The following is a 17028-nucleotide window of genomic DNA, read 5'->3' on the forward strand; positions in this document are numbered from 1 at the left end:
AGCTGGAGAGATTAAATCATGTTGTTTCTCATCATAAAGCATGTCGCCATGGAGGCATGACCAGAGGCTACCTTCCCTATGTCACAGTCAGACACAGAGCTGGGGCTAAAACCTAGGTCAACTGACTCCTAGACCAGACCTCTTTTCACCTCACCATGCAGCTTCTAGGGTTGCCATTATGATCTAACTATTCATGATCTTTACCAGAGATGGGACCAGAACCCAGATCTTCCTCGAGTGTGGTTAATCATAGTAGTAATGAATGAAGCCTGTAACTTGACTTTGGATGCGGCATTTAATATTTCTGGATTTGAGGGCCCTTATCCGTCTAAATGAAATAATTCCAGTTCTGCCTCCTGCCACATGGGGAGAAAGGGAGGAGCTGCCATTGACAAAGCACTTCCTAGGTCACCGTGAGGGGATGGGACCAGATGATTTCCTGGGGGCCCCTCTGCTCTGAAATGGTACTCTTCTAAGAAACAGGATAAACCCGAGTTTGTTTATCCAGAGGAGTAGGTGTGTATGAAAAGAGTACGAATATTCTAACTCTTAGGGAAACTTGAGAGTCCTCTAGTCCCACTGAGTAAAGTAAAATCAAATAATAAGGAAAAAATTATAAAGCAGGGTAAAAATGATGGTTTTGGCTTTCCCATCAGGCATTTGTGTTCTATACAGTGAGTTTCCTCCAGGTAGGCTCCTCAGGTGAGCACCTTGATCTAGCCTAAGCTTAGCAGTTGAAACCTGTCATCTCCAGCTATTGATCATCTGTAAGATCGGCACATGTCCCTCCTGAGATGACATCACAGAAGGGCTGTGCACACACCTGAGGAGGCAGTTGTGCACAGCCCTGAGAAAACAGCCCTGTGCAGTCGTGCACAGCCCCGTTGAGACCACCGTTTGCCATGGGATCTGTTCTGTGTGGGAGAGGGTGGGTAGGAATGTTGCCTCTTGCCAGCAAAGGTCAAGGTCAGATGGAGGGTGCTTCCAGATAGCTTATCTTAGCGCTAGACACTCTGCAGTTCTCACTTCTGCCATCTTTCTGTCCTAGATTTACTATTCTGAAGGTGGACAAGCCGTAGCCATCGGGCAATTTAAAGATCGACTTGTAGGGTCTAACGATCCAGATAACGCCTCTATCACCATTTCACATATGCAACCAGCAGATAGTGGTGTCTACATCTGCGATGTTAACAACCCCCCTGACTTCACCGGAAATAATCAAGGCATCCTTCAAGTCAATGTGTTAGGTATGGGCAATATTTCTGTTTTGTTTTGTTCTTTTTTTCCCTCTTCTTGGAACAACTTAGGACCTTGAGTGAGCCAGGGAAGTAAGCAATGGTGCTATCTAAGTCCCAGGGATAAATATCCTCCCTGCTCCTTTTCTTGTTGGGGAAATAGAGACACACCACCAAGCCAACCCTTAGAGTACAACCAAGCTACAAGAAATCACTCACAAAACATATTGAAATAATTGCCAAATGACAGATAGCAGAAGATGACCCAACCTCCAGGGATCTGGGTCTCTGAAGGGTGGAATGAAGACAGATGGGATGACACACTTGTCCCCACTAAATGATCACTAGCAACTCCTTTGGAGGGAACTTCAGATTAGAGCCAGTCCTGGGGGAGCTAACTGTCCAGTTATGAACTCTCCTAAGCCTTCGCGCTAGTCCCACCATGAAATCATTCTTTTGAGTAAAGGCAGGAGGGTCCCTTTTGAAAATGTTAGCATTATCTGGAAAGAGGACCACAGGTTAAGCCAGAATTGAGAATTTATTTATACCCAGATATTCATGATGTGACATTTGGCAAGTCCTATCTGCTTTTCAAATGCACTTGGAGGGGTTCATTTTTACAGCATTTACTGAGTGCTTCCTGTTTTGTGCCAGGAGCCATGAAGTTTAAAATGCTGGAGGCATGGTTTCAGCTCGTGGAGAGTTCACAGTTGTTGTTGTTGTTGTTGTTGTTTAAAGATTTTATTTATTTATTTGAGAGAGAATGAGTGAGAGGGAGCATGAGAGAGACGAAGGTCAGAGGGAGAAGCAGGCTCCCCAAGAAGCTCGGAGCCCAATGCAGGACTCCATCCTGGAAGTCCGGGATCATGACCTGAGCCGAATGCAGTCGCTCAACCAACTGAGCCACCCAGGCGCCCGAGTTAACAGTTTTTGATGATGTCTAGCCCTCCTTCCGATCTCAGAAAGGACAGTGGATGTTTTGCTCTTGTCTGGAGGCCTAGCAAGGTCTTGTCTGCAGGGCTGCAGAAGTACTGAAGGGAGAAAGGAAAGGGCTGTCAACCCTCCATGATTAACCTGTTGAGCTAAGGGCTCTCCCATTTCTAAGTAATCCCAAATGGTGCCCATCTAGTAATTGTTCCTTTCAAGCTGTGTATATCTATCCCAGGAAAGGGGGAACTAGATCAAACCAGTGACTTGATAACTGACTGGCTTGGAAAAGCAGCAGTTGGTAAAAGGTGCACACCTAGGAGAACCATCCAGAGTTGTCCGAGCTTGCATCCCAGGTGATGCCCCAGATGAGGTGTGCTACTGCATCTGCCCACCTGGAAAGGAGGGGAAAGGTCATCAGGAGCTGAGTTTTAAGAGTGGGGTAGCTCAATAGTGCCTTTATTTTGCTGAGCCCCATGTTAGGCATTGGGGTACAGGGGGAAGACAAGAGAATTACACACAAGCCTTTTCCTAGGAGAGTTGATGTTCAGGTTTGGAAGACTGGTCATTTACCTGGGAACTAAACAGTGCAGCACAGATGCTAGGAGTCCAAAGCCTTAGGTTCTAGTTCATACTTGGCTACTCAGTGGCCTTGGGCACATCAGTCCACATTTCTCTGGCTATTTTGAGATAGAGCTGTAATTCCTGCCCTGTCTTCACAGGTTTATTATGAGTCAAATGATAGATTAGAGATTCCACATTCAAAGCATTTAGGGATTCGTCCTCTCATGGTTTCCTGCTGCTCCCTGGCTCTGGGTTGTCCTTCTGACCAAAAACAACCTAAAGAAGCCAAGCCTCTATCTCTGAGCTTGCAAAAAGCTCTGAGATAGTTAGACAGTAAGTTTAATGTCCCTTTTTTTAAAAAAAAAAGATTTTATTTATTTATTTGACAGAGAGAGACACTGTGAGCGAAGGAACACAAGCCGGGGGAGTGGGAGAGGTTGAAGCAGGATTCCTGCTGAACGGGGACCCCATGCGGGACCTGAGCCGAAGGCAGACACTTAACAACTGAGCCACCCAGTCACCCCAGGAAGGTTAATATTCTTAAATTTAAAGCTCGGAGAATCCTTAGTCCAAGAAGTTGAGAGTCATTTTCTCTTTGAGTTGTTTTCCCATGAGTCTTTGGGTCAGTTGTTCCCACAATGACTGTGTCATGACTTTTCCTTAAGCATCCAGCATCCAGGCAAGGTAAAAGGCAGAAGAGTCTGTAGATTATCTTGTTTGGGAACTCTCAAGAATTCTATTTTTATTGATTGGGGTAAGAACTAAGGTCTTGTACAAAAACATGCTTTCTGGAAATCTTGAGACCGATAATTTTCTCTAAAAATTGCAGAGGTTGTTTACCTTTCTGAAGTTCCATGGCCTTTGAGTGCCTGTCCTGCTTACCCTGACTGAGGGATGGGGCATGGATGGGACAGGGGGGTCAGGGAGGCCAGCTGTGGGGAGAGGTGTTGATACTTCCTTTGCAACCACACTTCCCAGCAATGCATTTCCCAGAGACATTCCCTGGCGCAGTGATGGGCGTAGGTCCCATGCATTCACTCCTCCATGCATAAATTCATTTCAGCAACTCCTGAACACCCGTCTCATTACTGTGCTACACAGTGGAGATGGAAAGATGTAAAAGATAGGCTATAGCCCTCTAAAAGTTTTGAGAAGAGGGGGCAGGGCATGACTTAGGTAAAGGAAACAACAATGAGCAGAGGCCCAAGTGGCTTGGATGATCATTCATTTGAGTGGCTTCCATTAGGTATGATAGCCTTGGAAAATGTGTCTCTGAAAAAAAAAAATCCAGGTTGACGTTTGAGTAATTATTTTATATGCATTTGGAATGACCATCATATTCCTTCCGTGATTTGGCACCTAAAAAGAAAATGATGAATTTAGGGAAGGCTTGGGGACGCAATGAAGCATTTTCATTGATTTTCTGAGGTGAGCCTCTCCCTCCCACCCTCATTTTGCTGAAAGCAATAATGCTAAATGGTAGATCAATGGCTTTGCCAGTAAAACATCCAAATTCTACCAGGTACGTTAGCTAGATGAAATGTCAATTCAATCCTGATTCAGTAGTTTTAGAAAATATATAGGTTTGGGATATGGCTCAAAGTGATTCACTAAGTGTTTTGTTAATAAAAAATAAAGGGCGGAAATTGTGTTCAGAAAAAAAAAAAAAAAGCCTATCTGGCATTGATTCTGGGCTCCAGAAACACCCTCATTTAATTTTCTGTTCAAAATTGTGTAAAGGCCATCGAGTCATCATGGTTTTAAACAGGACATTCTCTAAATCTAGTGACAGTTGCAATGGACTTCCGGTTAAACAGGCTAGCTTCAGGGAAGCAAATCGAATGAGATGTTCCCATCTGAGAAAATCAACGGTAAGGAAAAAAGAATAAAGAACTAAAGAGAAAAATACTGATTTTTAAAAGATTTTATTTATTTGTCAGACAGAGAGCACGCAAGCATCGGGGAGGGGCCGAAGGAGGAGAAGCAGGCCCCCCCACTGAGCAGGGAGCCCAATGTGGGGCTTGATCCCAGGACCCCAGGATCATGACCTGAGCTGAGGCAGATGCTTAACCGACTGAGCCACTCAGGTGCCCCAAAAAATACTTATTTAAATTTAAAACCACCTGTTTAAAAGATAGGGATGGAGAAGCAGTCCAAAGACCTCCAGCCATCTCTGTCTTCCTGCTCCTGGGCCCAGCCGGTTAGAGTCTGAGACTGGAAGATTGACTTCAGTAGAAAACTATAAAATGTGGCCATAGAAATTAGTCCTGCCTGTGGCCAACAGCAGTTCCATATGCGAGGTGCTGTAGACGTCATTTCGTTTATCGAAATTCGGTATGTTTGGATGAGCCTGAGATCAGGCAGTCTCTTGTTCACACTTACATGGAAGAGTCAGCTGAGGTTTGGTTGGGTGAGGTTACTTGTCTAAACACAGCTAGAGTGAAGCTGCAGACGGTGGTCTATGTGGATTTAACTGCTCCCTCTGGTGAGACCTGTAGGGCTGCAGAGTCCAGAACATTTAAGGCATAGCTAGCCTGTGTCTTCGGCGGGTTTTGTACCTAAGTTACGATAAGCAAAGGTGAGTTGCTAAGTACTGACATTCAGATTATTACCTATATGGAACACAAGGCTTAGAACAAGGTGGGAGCAGTAAGACGAATGAGGAAATTCAGATCCTCAGTTGCCCACAGGACCCCTCCACGTAGATGTTTCATAAACAGCTGAGACTCAGTGTGTCCCCAGATGATGGTATCATCACCCCTTCTTCCTCCTCTCTCCATCCCAGAAAACCTGCGCCTCCTGTGTTTATCTTGGGATGGCACATACCCAGCTGTCCAAATCAGAAACCTGGGAGCCATCACTGCCTGTGCCCTCTTCCTCATGCCTCATTTGTTTGGCCACCAGTCCCACCGATTTTACTTCCTTGAGACCCCTTGACTCTGCCTCCTCCTTTCCCTTGGTTCTGGCACCCGCAGCACGCGAGCAAACCATCTAATGCATTAAAAATGACCACCATCCTTCCCCTACTTAAATTCCTTCCATGGTTGTCCTGCTCACCACGTAAAATATATGAAATACAAAGCCTTCCACACTGTAGCCTCTGCTGCTCTCTGGCCGCATCTCCCACTACTCCCCCCATCCCACTTCAGACCTTACAGGGGCATTTCCAGGGCCTACTCCAGTGCTGGGCATACAGAAGGGATGAAAGATGAATAAAGATTTCAGCTTTGTGTAGCTCACCTTGTCCAAAATGGGCTTCCCCAACCAATGAGGGATACAGGCCAATTCAGACCATCCACTAATTTTGAGAACTAAATGCCCAACCGTGACTCCTAAAGGAAAGGAAAAATATGGCATTGATAAAACAAAGGTTATAAAAAAAAAATAAATAACAACTTAATTTCGAAGTAGCTAAGCGTTCTATTTTCCTTTAAAACTGGGCTTCAAAAGTGTAAACTGTGTCCTTAGTCATTTAGTGTTTGCTTACATTTGGCTGTCTTAATAAAGGCATATTTTAAGACACAATGCGGAAATTCACAGTCATGAATCTGGGGAGGGAGGCAGACAGAAGAGATGCTGCTAGAATTGTAATGGCCTGGTGCCTGGCAGGTCCTTGGACCTGAAGTGTTCTACTCCCACCTGGTGGTACAGTTGGAAAACGCTTGCACAAAATTTGTAAAGCTTTCAAAACTGAGTGCCTAGTGCGGTAGTCTACAAAATGACAGTTGAAAGTGGCCTCCAATTGTGACTGGTTGCAACTCTCCCTGCAGCATTTTTACTCTGTGTCATTGCCTTACAGTCAGACCTTCTAAGCCCTTTTGTAGCATCCAAGGAGTACCAGAAACTGGCCATCCAATATCTCTTTCCTGCCTCTCTGTGCTCGGGACACCTTCTCCTGTATATTACTGGTATAAACTCAAAGGTGGAGACATCATCCCAGTGAAAGAAAACTTCAGTAAGTTCAGCCCTCCGTGGCCCCTGGCAAGGCCTGGTGTGTGTGGTTGGCTGATGGCGTGTGTGTGGCTGGTTGCTCAGTCTTTAGAACTCAGTCCTTCTGGAACGGAGAAGGAAAAAGCAGATCTCCTAGCAAGATGACTGTGGTCTGGTCTTATTCCCCAAACCCTAGTAGTCAAGCCAGTGTTTGGCTCACTCAGAGGTGGTGGGTATGGAGGGAAGAGGCATGGTCCCCGGTGGGCTACCTTTGGAAGGGTCCTGAGGGGTCTAGCGGGACCCTGGACAGCTCAAGGAAGGGGCGGAGGCAATGTGAGGAAGTGGGTCGGCAAGGAGTGATTTGTTTACCATGACATGATCTGTACCCTCCGTAAGAGATTTCAAAAGTCCGTTTCCTGTTTTTGACAGACCCAGCCACTGGGACTTTGGTTATTGGAAATCTGACCAGTTTTGAACAAGGTTATTACCAGTGCACAGCTAGCAACAGCCTTGGCAACAGTTCCTGTGAAATTGATCTAACTTCTTCCCGTGAGTCGATCATCCAACTTTAATGCACTTTCTCCTTAAGTCAAGTATCCTGGGCCTGCCAACTAAGTGAATTAATTAGGATCCCTGCTTAAGCCTTCCTGCCTCTCGGGTGATTTTGGTGGTTTATTTCTAGGTTGACAGGCTGAATTATTACTATCCTAATATCTAAAATTCGCATGATACTTAATCTGTGCCATACACTGCCCTAAAACATTTACAAAAAGTTTGTTTTACCCTCACAAAATTTCTAAAAGGTCGGTATTATGAACGAATAAATAAAACAGCAGCCCCACTGATAGTACAAGGCTGGATTTTCTTTGTGATGCTGTTGGTGAATCCAGGGGAAACCAGCAATCTGTGTTAGACATGGAGCTCACAAACTTTCTGGTTCTTCAGTAATTCACTAAGATCTGCCTCTAATAATAGTAGTAAAAATAACACCTGTACATACAGTCCCAGTAGCTAATATTCGTGGAGCACAAATTGTGTGCCAGGCACATAATGGCTAGGTATTGTGAGCATTATGTCACTCAATCCTCTAGCCACCTTATGGAGGCACAATATATTGTTAGCTTCATTTTACTGAAAAGGACATTGAAACTCAAGGAGGTAAGTGACTTGCCCAAGGTCATCTAGTTAGTGAATGGCAGAGCGAGGATGCCTTTATTTTTTTTCTAAAGATTTTATTTGTTAGTGAGTTGGAGGGAAGAAAGCACAAGCAGGGGGGAGCGGCAGGCAGAGGGAGAAGCAGGCTCACTGCTGAGCAGGGAGCCTGAGTGGGGCTCAATCCCTGGCCCCTGGGATCATGACCTGAGCCAAAGGTAGATGCTTAACTGATGGAGCCACCCAGGCATCCAGCCAGAATGCTTTGAATCACAACCTTCCAGTTCAAAGGTGCTCAGTTTACTAAGCATAGACTTGAGGGCCTGGAGTTGTCAAATTTGGCCAGTCAGGGGCAAGCTCTTACAAGGGATACCTTGCCACATCTTTTTTTGTTTTTTGTTTTTTGTTTTTTGTTTTTTTAAAGATTTTATTTATTGGAGAGAGCGAGCATGAGTCGGGGAGGAGAGGGGGCATAGGGAGGTAGAGATGCAGGCTCCCTGTTCAGCAGGAGGGGAGGCTCCATCCTGGAATCCCGGGATCACAACCTGAGCTGAAGGCAGACACGCTCAACCAACTGAGCCACTCAGGTGCCCCTTGCCACACCTTTGAATGATCACTTAATAACACTTAGGATCATGTCATCTATTCATTATTCCTAACTCAAGTTGAATCTGTGACTAATACATACCATATCCACATGGCCAGTTCCCTTGGACCATCGCTCTCCTATGAAGCTAAGCTTTCTTCCTTTCACTTGTCTGGAATCAAACATTTTCCATTTCCAGGTTGCTTCTTCATTCACCTAATTTCTATTCAAAGGTGAAGATAGGTCTTTCGGGTCTTCGTCTATAGTCTCATTCTCCCCCTAGTCCCTGGATCATTTCTGCTATAGATCTCCATTATCTTCTCCAGTCCCGTTTTGCCTTTCCAGAAGTAGTCATAATGCACCTGTAGACACTTGGGAGTTGTACTTGAGCCTTGCTTCTGCTCAAATACTCTTTTAAAATGATGTTGGCATTTGGTTGCCTGCTTGCTTGCCTGCCTGCCTGCCTTCCTCCCTCCCTTCCTGCCTGCCTCCTCCTCTCCCTCCTTCAAACCTTAATTGGATATCTACTAAATGCCAGGAACTATCATAGGTGGTACAGATACAGAGATTAATAAGATCTATGTCTTACACTCAAGGAACGCACAGTTTAGCTAGAGGGACGAACAGTAAAATGTGTTAAATGCTAGACTAGCAATCTGTACAGGGCCTCTAGGACCCTAAAGAAGAAACAATTAATTATGCTTATGAAGCCAGAGCCAGCTGTATTGACAAAGTGCTATTTGAGCTGGATCTTGAAAGAACTTGCAAAACCCATTTATCTATAAAATAGGGATGAAGGTGAAAGGCAGCTGACGGATGATGGCACTACAGCAGCAGGCTTAGGAGGGCAACCAGTCCCTGATGGGGGAGGAGGATGGAGGGTTCCAGAAGAGATGTCTCTAAGGGAAAAAAATCTTAAGAAACCAAAAGGTTATTGGATGTGTTTAAACCTACTGAAAGGAGTTTTAACAGTTTTAGTGGAAATTTGGGGGATTAGTAGTAATACATTAAAAAAAAATTCCCAAATGAGACAATTATTAACAAATTAATTATCAAAGAAACAATTTAAATGTACAGGAATCATACATAATGAGGGGGGCGCCTAGGTGGCTCAGTCAGTTAAGAGTCTGACTCTTAATCTCAGTTCAGGTCTCGATCTCGAGACGTGAGTTCAAGCCCCCAGCTAGGCTCCACATGGAGACTATTTGCACATTTTTCTTTCTTAATAAATGAAACAAGATGGGATTGGGAGGGAGACAAATCATAAGTGACTCTTAATCTCACAAAACAAACTGAGGGTTGCTGGGGGGAGGGGGTTAGGGAGAAGGGGGTGGGATTATGGACATTGGGGAGGGTATGTGCTATGGTGAGTGCTGTGAAGTGTGTAAACCTGGCGATTCACAGACCTGTACCCATGAGGATAAAAATACATTATATGTTTAGAAAAATTTAAAAAATATTAAAAAAAATCTAGACATTTTTCTTTCTATTTTTTTTTTTAAGATTTTGTTTATTTATTTGAAGGAGATAGAGACAGCCAGAGAGGGAACACAGACAGGGAGGTGGGAGAGGGCGAAGCAGGCTTCCTGGCAAGCAGGATCGATGCAGGGCTCGATCCCAAGACCCTCGATCATGACCTGAGCTGAAGGCAGACACTTAATGACTGAGCCACCCAGGCACCCCTAAAAAATTTCTTAAAAACCAAGAATCATAGGATGTATTATGTTCTGCAGCTGTGAAACGATATTTACATAGTCATAATCCTGTAAACTTTGATGCTACAATTTGTGCTCTGGCTCTGTCTGGAGAATGTGTGAGTGGAGTGGAGTGAGAAGACAATCTCCACTGTTCCAGAGTAGGAGGTCATAAAAAAAAAAATGACAAAAATCGGAAGGTTAAAACAAGCACAATAGAAACATGGGGGCAAATACTGGATGATGAAAGAAAAAGAATTAAGAGTTGGTTGCCTCTAGTGAATGGGACACAGAGACGGGGAGGAGCAGGGATGGGGACTGTTGCTTCCTTGCCTGAAGTCTAGTAGAACCGCATGACTTTCCAAATCGTGCGCAACAGAGTCCTTTAATCATCAAAAGTTGAAAGAATGACCAGGCAACTCAACTAGCCTCTCATCTCAAAATACAAGACGTCCAGCCTTGTTTGAAGGGAGGTGGATGGGGACGGGCCCACTGGAACTCAGGCAAGGTCTCCCAGGGACATTGGAAGGTCTGGCGCTCACATCTGGATGGTCGCACATTCGTTGAGTTTTTCCATAGGCTGACCGGATAGACCAGATACCTGTATATGGAAATGGGCATACCTCTTCCAGTGGCCAGAACACATGAGGCTCCTTGGTGAGCACAGCATCCGTGGGAGAGGTTTTTTAGGGACCTACTTCCCCTATGCTCCGGATAAACCTGGTGAAGTGTCCCTGCCTGTAACAGGGGTGCTTTCTCCAGTTACCAGATTGTAGCTCCGTGGTGTCTCCTTCACGGATCAAGCAGATGCCCATGGAAGACTCACTTCCCTTGGCCCTATTTTGAAAGTGAGCTCTGTGCCCCCTTCCCCAGGTTGGCACATGTGTCTGTGTGTATCTGTGTGAATGGGTGAGCTCCACCGTGGGGCTTTCTAGCCTCTACAAGTCATGCTCCCCACCACATGAAGGCTCTGGATAGTCCACATGGGCCACAAATGTGCACGTGGGAGGCAGACAGCGTGTTCCACTTTACCAACCAGGTGCTTGTTTCTTCCAGATCCGGAAGTTGGAATCATCGTTGGGGCGCTGGTGGGTGCCCTGTTGGGTGCTGCCATCATCACCTCTGTTGTGTGCTTTGCAAGGAGCAAGGCCAAGGCCAAGGCAAAGGGGAAGGAAAGGAAGAGAAATTCAAAAACCAGCACAGAACTTGAGTAAGATCTTACTTTGTTGCCTTTACTTGAACGTTGACTTTTGTCGGGCGTCGCACTATCAGCCAGCTCTTCCTCGGCACCCCCTTTAGACCGACATACGGGGGTGCCTTTCTGCTCCCCCTCACTGCTTCTATAGAAGAAGGGTAGCAGCAGCTACCAGTTCCTGACAACTGTGTGCCAGACTCTGCTCTAAGTTCTCTATCAACTCATTTAACCACCTCTGGAATCATAGTTTTTCTCTCTTGGACTCTCATTCTCTTGTTGAGACCTAACCTCTCTGGCTGGGAGAGAAGACAAGCGTGCAGTGTGACAGTGAGTCAGAATCCCAGACGTCACAGAGGCCCTGAGCAGACTGAAACCTGTGGTCACTGAAGCTAGAGCCTAGGGCTCCACATGAAATGATGAACCCTAACTCGTTCTTCCCTGGGCCTTCTTCCTGCAGACCAATGACAAAGATAAACCAAAGTACAGAGCTCGAGGCAATGGCGGGGGAACATGCTCTCCAGCTCGAAGCGACTCTGCCACCTTCTGGCCACGAGAATGACCCCACTACCACCCTGGGTCCAGATCATGAGCCGACCCCGGAGCCGGAGCTAGAGCTTAAGTCTGTCTGGGAGCCAGCCCCACAGCCTGCCCTAGAGCAAGAGCCTGTCCCAGAACTAGAGCCTGTTCCAGAGTCGGAGCCTGTCCTGGAGCCAGAGCCTGTCCCGGTGCCTGAGCTGGATACAGAGCTGGAGCCTGAGCCAGAGACAGAGCCAGAGCTGGAGCCGGAGCCAGAGTCTGATCCCGAGCCCGGGATTGTAACAGAGCCCTTGTGCGACAGGGAAAAGGGAGTGAAAAAGCCATAGGCTAGTAGCCAAGTACAGTGTTCATCAGTAGGGAACCCATTACTGGCATTTGGAGTTGCCCTAGCCAGTCTCCCACCATGCCCCTCTCTTCTGACCTGCCCTCTTCTAACAAGGTGCTCCTGCCTTTGATCCAAAATAAATAGGTCAAGATAAATGCAAGGGTTCCTCTGTTACTTTCACTCTAACATGTAAGCGTGACTAATGACAAAGCAAGTGACTTTCTAATTCAGTTGAAGGCATTTTGCAGCAATATCTACATTGGACTTTGGAAAATCTCATTTCTCTATTTTCAGCTACTCTGTTACATTCCGCAGGCACACATGACAAGGTGGCATTAACTGGATTCAATGCTATTCCTAGGATCAGTTGGTCAGGGCTTCCCTAATTCATTTTCACAATGGCCACAAAGACAAAAATTTGCCAGCCTTCTTTGAGAGAGATGGGAGGGGGGAGAAATCCTCAAAAATTCCAGAGGAGGATATGTAAAGGGTACATATTCAAACGAGGTCTTAAAAAATCAGTGCTTCATTTATCATACTAGATTTCCCAAGGAACCACCCTGCTCTACAAGATCTTGAGCACAGCAAAATTTTTAAATAACCTAATTTTTAAATGCTAGATGAGGTACAGGCAAACAAGTCCAAATGACGTGTTCCTTAGATGACCACAAAATGTTAGGATCATGGGTGGTGTACAGTTTAGCTTCTAATGAGATGTTATCACTCTGTCTGATCCTATCTACTTTAGAAGGGCCAGAATAGGAAACTGTTCTAAATGAACACTTAAGATCTGTTTTAGATAATCTGAACTAATTATTTAATCTGTTTCGCTGTTGGGATATTCCACATTAATTGATACCATTTTTGTATAAATGCTAACTGTTAACTAACATGCTAAAATGTTTTTTTCATTGATTGTATTTTCCCCACATTCCACTTGAAGAAATTTGTAGGTAGACTTTCTCATTTGTGTAATCAGATTTTAAATCTTATTTTGAGGCTCAATAAATTCTCAATAAAATCTTATTTGAATGATCCTAAGGTAAATCTTTTATTAATGTTATCGACATATACTTCATGTACAATAAAGCACACCCATTTCACGTGTATCATTTGATGAGTTTTGACAGATGTATATGCCCATGAAACCACCAAATCCAAAGTGTTTTTGATGCCTCTTTGTGCAATCCCACCATCACCCCAGCCCCGGTCAAACACTGATTTGCTTTCTGTCATTGGAGATTAGCTTTGCTTTTTCTTTTCTTTTTATTATTATTTTTAAATTATGCTCAGTCAGCCATTGCCTTTTCTTGACCTTTGTATAAATGCGATCATACAGTCTGTACTTGTTTTGTGTCTGCTTCTTTCCAAGGTGAATCCTTTTTGAATGAAGTAATGAATCTCTAACTTACCACACCCCGATTTTCATGTAGGGGATTTTCTTAAGTTGCAAAGCCCTTTATATAGAGAATATACTTACACAGAAGTTGAGGTAGAACCTTTGTCGGTTTTAAGGTAGATAGAACTTAACATTTAATTTACACTTATGTGGAGCCATGAAGAGAAGTAACAAGCTTTTACTTAGGTATTTTCTTTGATGTGTCAATTTTCAATGAATCATAGGGATTTTTTGAAGCATCTATAATTCCATTCACATTAAATATATTATGATACACAGTGTCTGATGGGTCCAGTAAGCAAAATGATGAAGGTTTTGAGAATGATCTATTATTTAAAGATTAAAAACTAAACACCAGCAGTGTAAAAATCTCCATTACCAGAACATCAAAGTAGCTAGAATTCACTTTTCTCTTCTGCCTTTATAATAGAGGCGAATTACAAGAGACCAATATGTAATAGTCAATAGCTGTACCTCCCAAATTTCTGATGGACTGGTGCTGAGCAGGAAGTCACTCTTGGTGATCTTACACAACTCTGTCCTTATCAGCATTGCTTTGGTCAAAATACTGATGAATAGTGGATTTAGCGGTTTTCAACTTTTTTTGAAGGTCACGGATCACCTTGAAAATCTGTTGAAAACTCTGGACCCCTTTCCATAGGAAAACCACTTATATACACAAAGTGTTTTATACAGTTTTAGGTAAATTACAGACTCTCTGAATCCAAGATTAAGAGCTAGTGACTTAGATAAAAACACAGAAGGGACACTTAACAAATGTGTGGATGCCTTCCTTCTGAGGAGAATGATTACTAGGTTGTAGGACTCAAAATGATCTCAATAGCCTGGAAGCTGAGCTAAAATCAAACAGGAATGGAGGGGAAAGCCCAGATTTAAAAATATAGAGTACATGCTGCCCATGCAAAAACCTTAGCTGGGTAAGGCTGGGAAGTAAGTAGGGTTAATCTGAAGTGGTATCTTGGGATCTCTCCTTTCAGTGCCCTTCCAGGCCATCTGGCATCTTAGTTTCCAAACACCCAGGATTCTCATGTACCTACTAGCTCAGTGATCCACTCAGCTCTGCATCACCCAGGCACCCACCCATTCATTGCTCAGGATTTACCTCTACCCTTGCTACCACTTTATTTACTTTTTTTTTTTTTTTTACAGATTTTATTTATTTCAGGGAATGTAGGTTGAGTGGGGGGGGGGAGAGGGAGAGTATCTTCAAGCAGACACCCTGCTGAGCGCAGAGCCCGGATGTGGGGCTCAATCTCAGGACCCTGAGCTCATGACCTGAGCTGAAATCAAGAGTTGGACGTTCAACGGACTGGGCCCTCCAGGAACACTCCCCAACCAACCACCCCACCCCCCACCTGATTTTAAAAGGCAGCGGTTCTGCGACCTGTTTTTGTCTAGTGACCATGATCTTTTATCATCCAGTGATGTCATTTGGATTGATAGTGAGCTAGCTCTCTTTTGAGTATTTACCTTTGGAAAGGGGATTCTTGAACACAGGGGATTCCTTAATCCAAAGAGTCTAAATGGTAGAATTTCAAGCACTGGAACAATCCTGAGGGGAGCTATTTCTGGAAAAAGGAGACTTCTCACATCAAACCATGTGGGTTACCATCTACTCTACCTACTTATAAGGGTGAGTGCAAGTTTCATCTTGATCTCCTCAGTCTTCTATTAGTATATCCATAATACACCATGTATTTGTTTTGTGATAAAATCCTGAGACCCTGTAAAATATGAAATCGTAACAAAGTTTTCACTAAAGTTTACTTGGGGGCGCCTGGGTGGCTCAGTGGGTTAAGCCGCTGCCTTCGGCTCGGGTCATGATCCCAGGGTCCTGGGATCGAGTCCCGCATTGGGCTCTCTGCTCAGCAGGGAGACTGCTTCCCTCTCTCTCTCTCTGCCTGCCTCTCTGTCTACTTGTAATCTCTGTCTGTCAAATAAACAAATAAAATCTTTAAAAAAAAATAAAGTTTACTTGGGCAGGAAAATTGGCTCATGTTAAAGAGCTTTCCAACAATGGAACCAAGCAAAGGTGGATCAGAAAATAAGAAATGGAATGGGTCATTACCCAAACATTCTGATTAAACTTAAAAATTACTCCAGCATAATTCTCATTCAGAGAGTGTACTACCGGATTTATTTTGCCACAGAGAGTTAAAATTTAAGTGGGTAGTCACAATCAAATCCCAACGCAGCTGTAGGTTTCTTAACCATTCACTTCTTGCTACCCAGAAAGATCTCCAGGAAGTTCCTCCATCTGTTTTTGCACTTAGCAACTAGGATATGCTAAAGTCAACAGAAAAGTTTTTTGGCTGTAGGTCCTTATTCTCCTCAAATTCATCTGTTTATTCAGTCATCTGCTGGGTATAAATGGATTGAACAGCTTCTATGAACCAGATACTGTGGCTGTGATATCATGATAAGAATGAGCTAGCTCTTGTCCCTGAGTTTTACAGCCTCGCTAACTGTGACAATTTCTTGCATTTTATCAACAACAGTGTGTTGAGAGCAGGCAAGGAAGGCCGACATTTGTACTGCACCGGGGAGGGCCTCCACATTACAGGGGTCTATGAGAAGAAGGGACTAAAACATAGAGATTCTTGACCAATAGCTAAGAAATCATGTACGCTGATATCTCCAATGGCCTTCAGAGCACCAGGTGACCTCTATCCCCCAATACACACTGGGGGGTTAATATCTGCAGCTCTTACCCTGGCCTCTGGGTAACTTAGGCTTGATGAGCTTTAAGTAAGTTAAGCTAGAAGAGCTAAGAGGGAGCTTTGGGAGAATAGCCCTCGACCTTTTCCAACTGCAGCACACCTGAGGGTCTTAACACACACAATGGCCTACCCCTGACTATGATTGGGTGGAGAGGGGAAATAATGAGAGAGTTACCTTCTTAGTTGGAGAGATAGGCAGGGGTAAATGTGGTTTTAAAAAGTTGGGTCATACTGCGTAGAGCACTGAGTGTGGTACACAAACAATGAATTTTAGAACACTGAAAAAACAAAATAAAAAAAATTAAATTTAAATAAAAAATAAAAAGGTTGGCTCATTCCTATGTATCCCCCACCAATCCCCAGAGAGAAGACTCTGTGAGTGACAAGAGAAAATAATCTGCCCAAGATTATACCACATCCGCTAGATCCCAGTGTAATGCTCTTCAACTGCAACAAATAAATTTCAATGAAATAAACCCAAAGTTGTAGTAATTAAAGATTGTTTTGCAATGTCTATGTGGTGGAAAACAGGTTAGAGGGTCTCATGAAAGGTTCAAACCAATCACTAGTCAATCATCTTGTCTTTGAAGCTTTGGTTTCAACAAGACAAAACAAAAGACTTAGAGATGTTAAGGAAGGTTTCAGGAAACTAAAAACAAATCACTCAAGTAAAGACTAGCAGCTGGTGGGGAGGCCTGAGGTCCGGGTGGGCGGGGGAGGTGCTACAACTATCAGGTTATTAT

General features: G+C 44.2%; 1 protein-coding gene across 2 annotated transcripts in view; it reads left to right on the forward strand.

Moving 5' to 3' along the window:
• The window catches only part of VSIG1 (V-set and immunoglobulin domain containing 1), a 37796-nt gene extending 24614 nt beyond the window's left edge, over window positions 1-13182 (forward strand). For both annotated transcript variants that reach the window (XM_059157981.1, XM_059157982.1), the window contains 5 exons: window positions 1049-1247; window positions 6526-6681; window positions 7086-7205; window positions 11145-11298; window positions 11741-13182. In XM_059157981.1, coding sequence (XP_059013964.1) covers window positions 1049-1247; window positions 6526-6681; window positions 7086-7205; window positions 11145-11298; window positions 11741-12146 — 1035 coding nt within the window. In that variant the 3' untranslated portion in view covers window positions 12147-13182. The remainder of the gene's footprint in view (window positions 1-1048; window positions 1248-6525; window positions 6682-7085; window positions 7206-11144; window positions 11299-11740) is intronic.
• Window positions 13183-17028: the final 3846 nt, after the last annotated feature.

The sequence above is a fragment of the Mustela lutreola genome, chromosome X (assembly GCF_030435805.1).
Source record: "Mustela lutreola isolate mMusLut2 chromosome X, mMusLut2.pri, whole genome shotgun sequence".
Classification (NCBI taxonomy): domain Eukaryota; kingdom Metazoa; phylum Chordata; class Mammalia; order Carnivora; family Mustelidae; genus Mustela; species Mustela lutreola.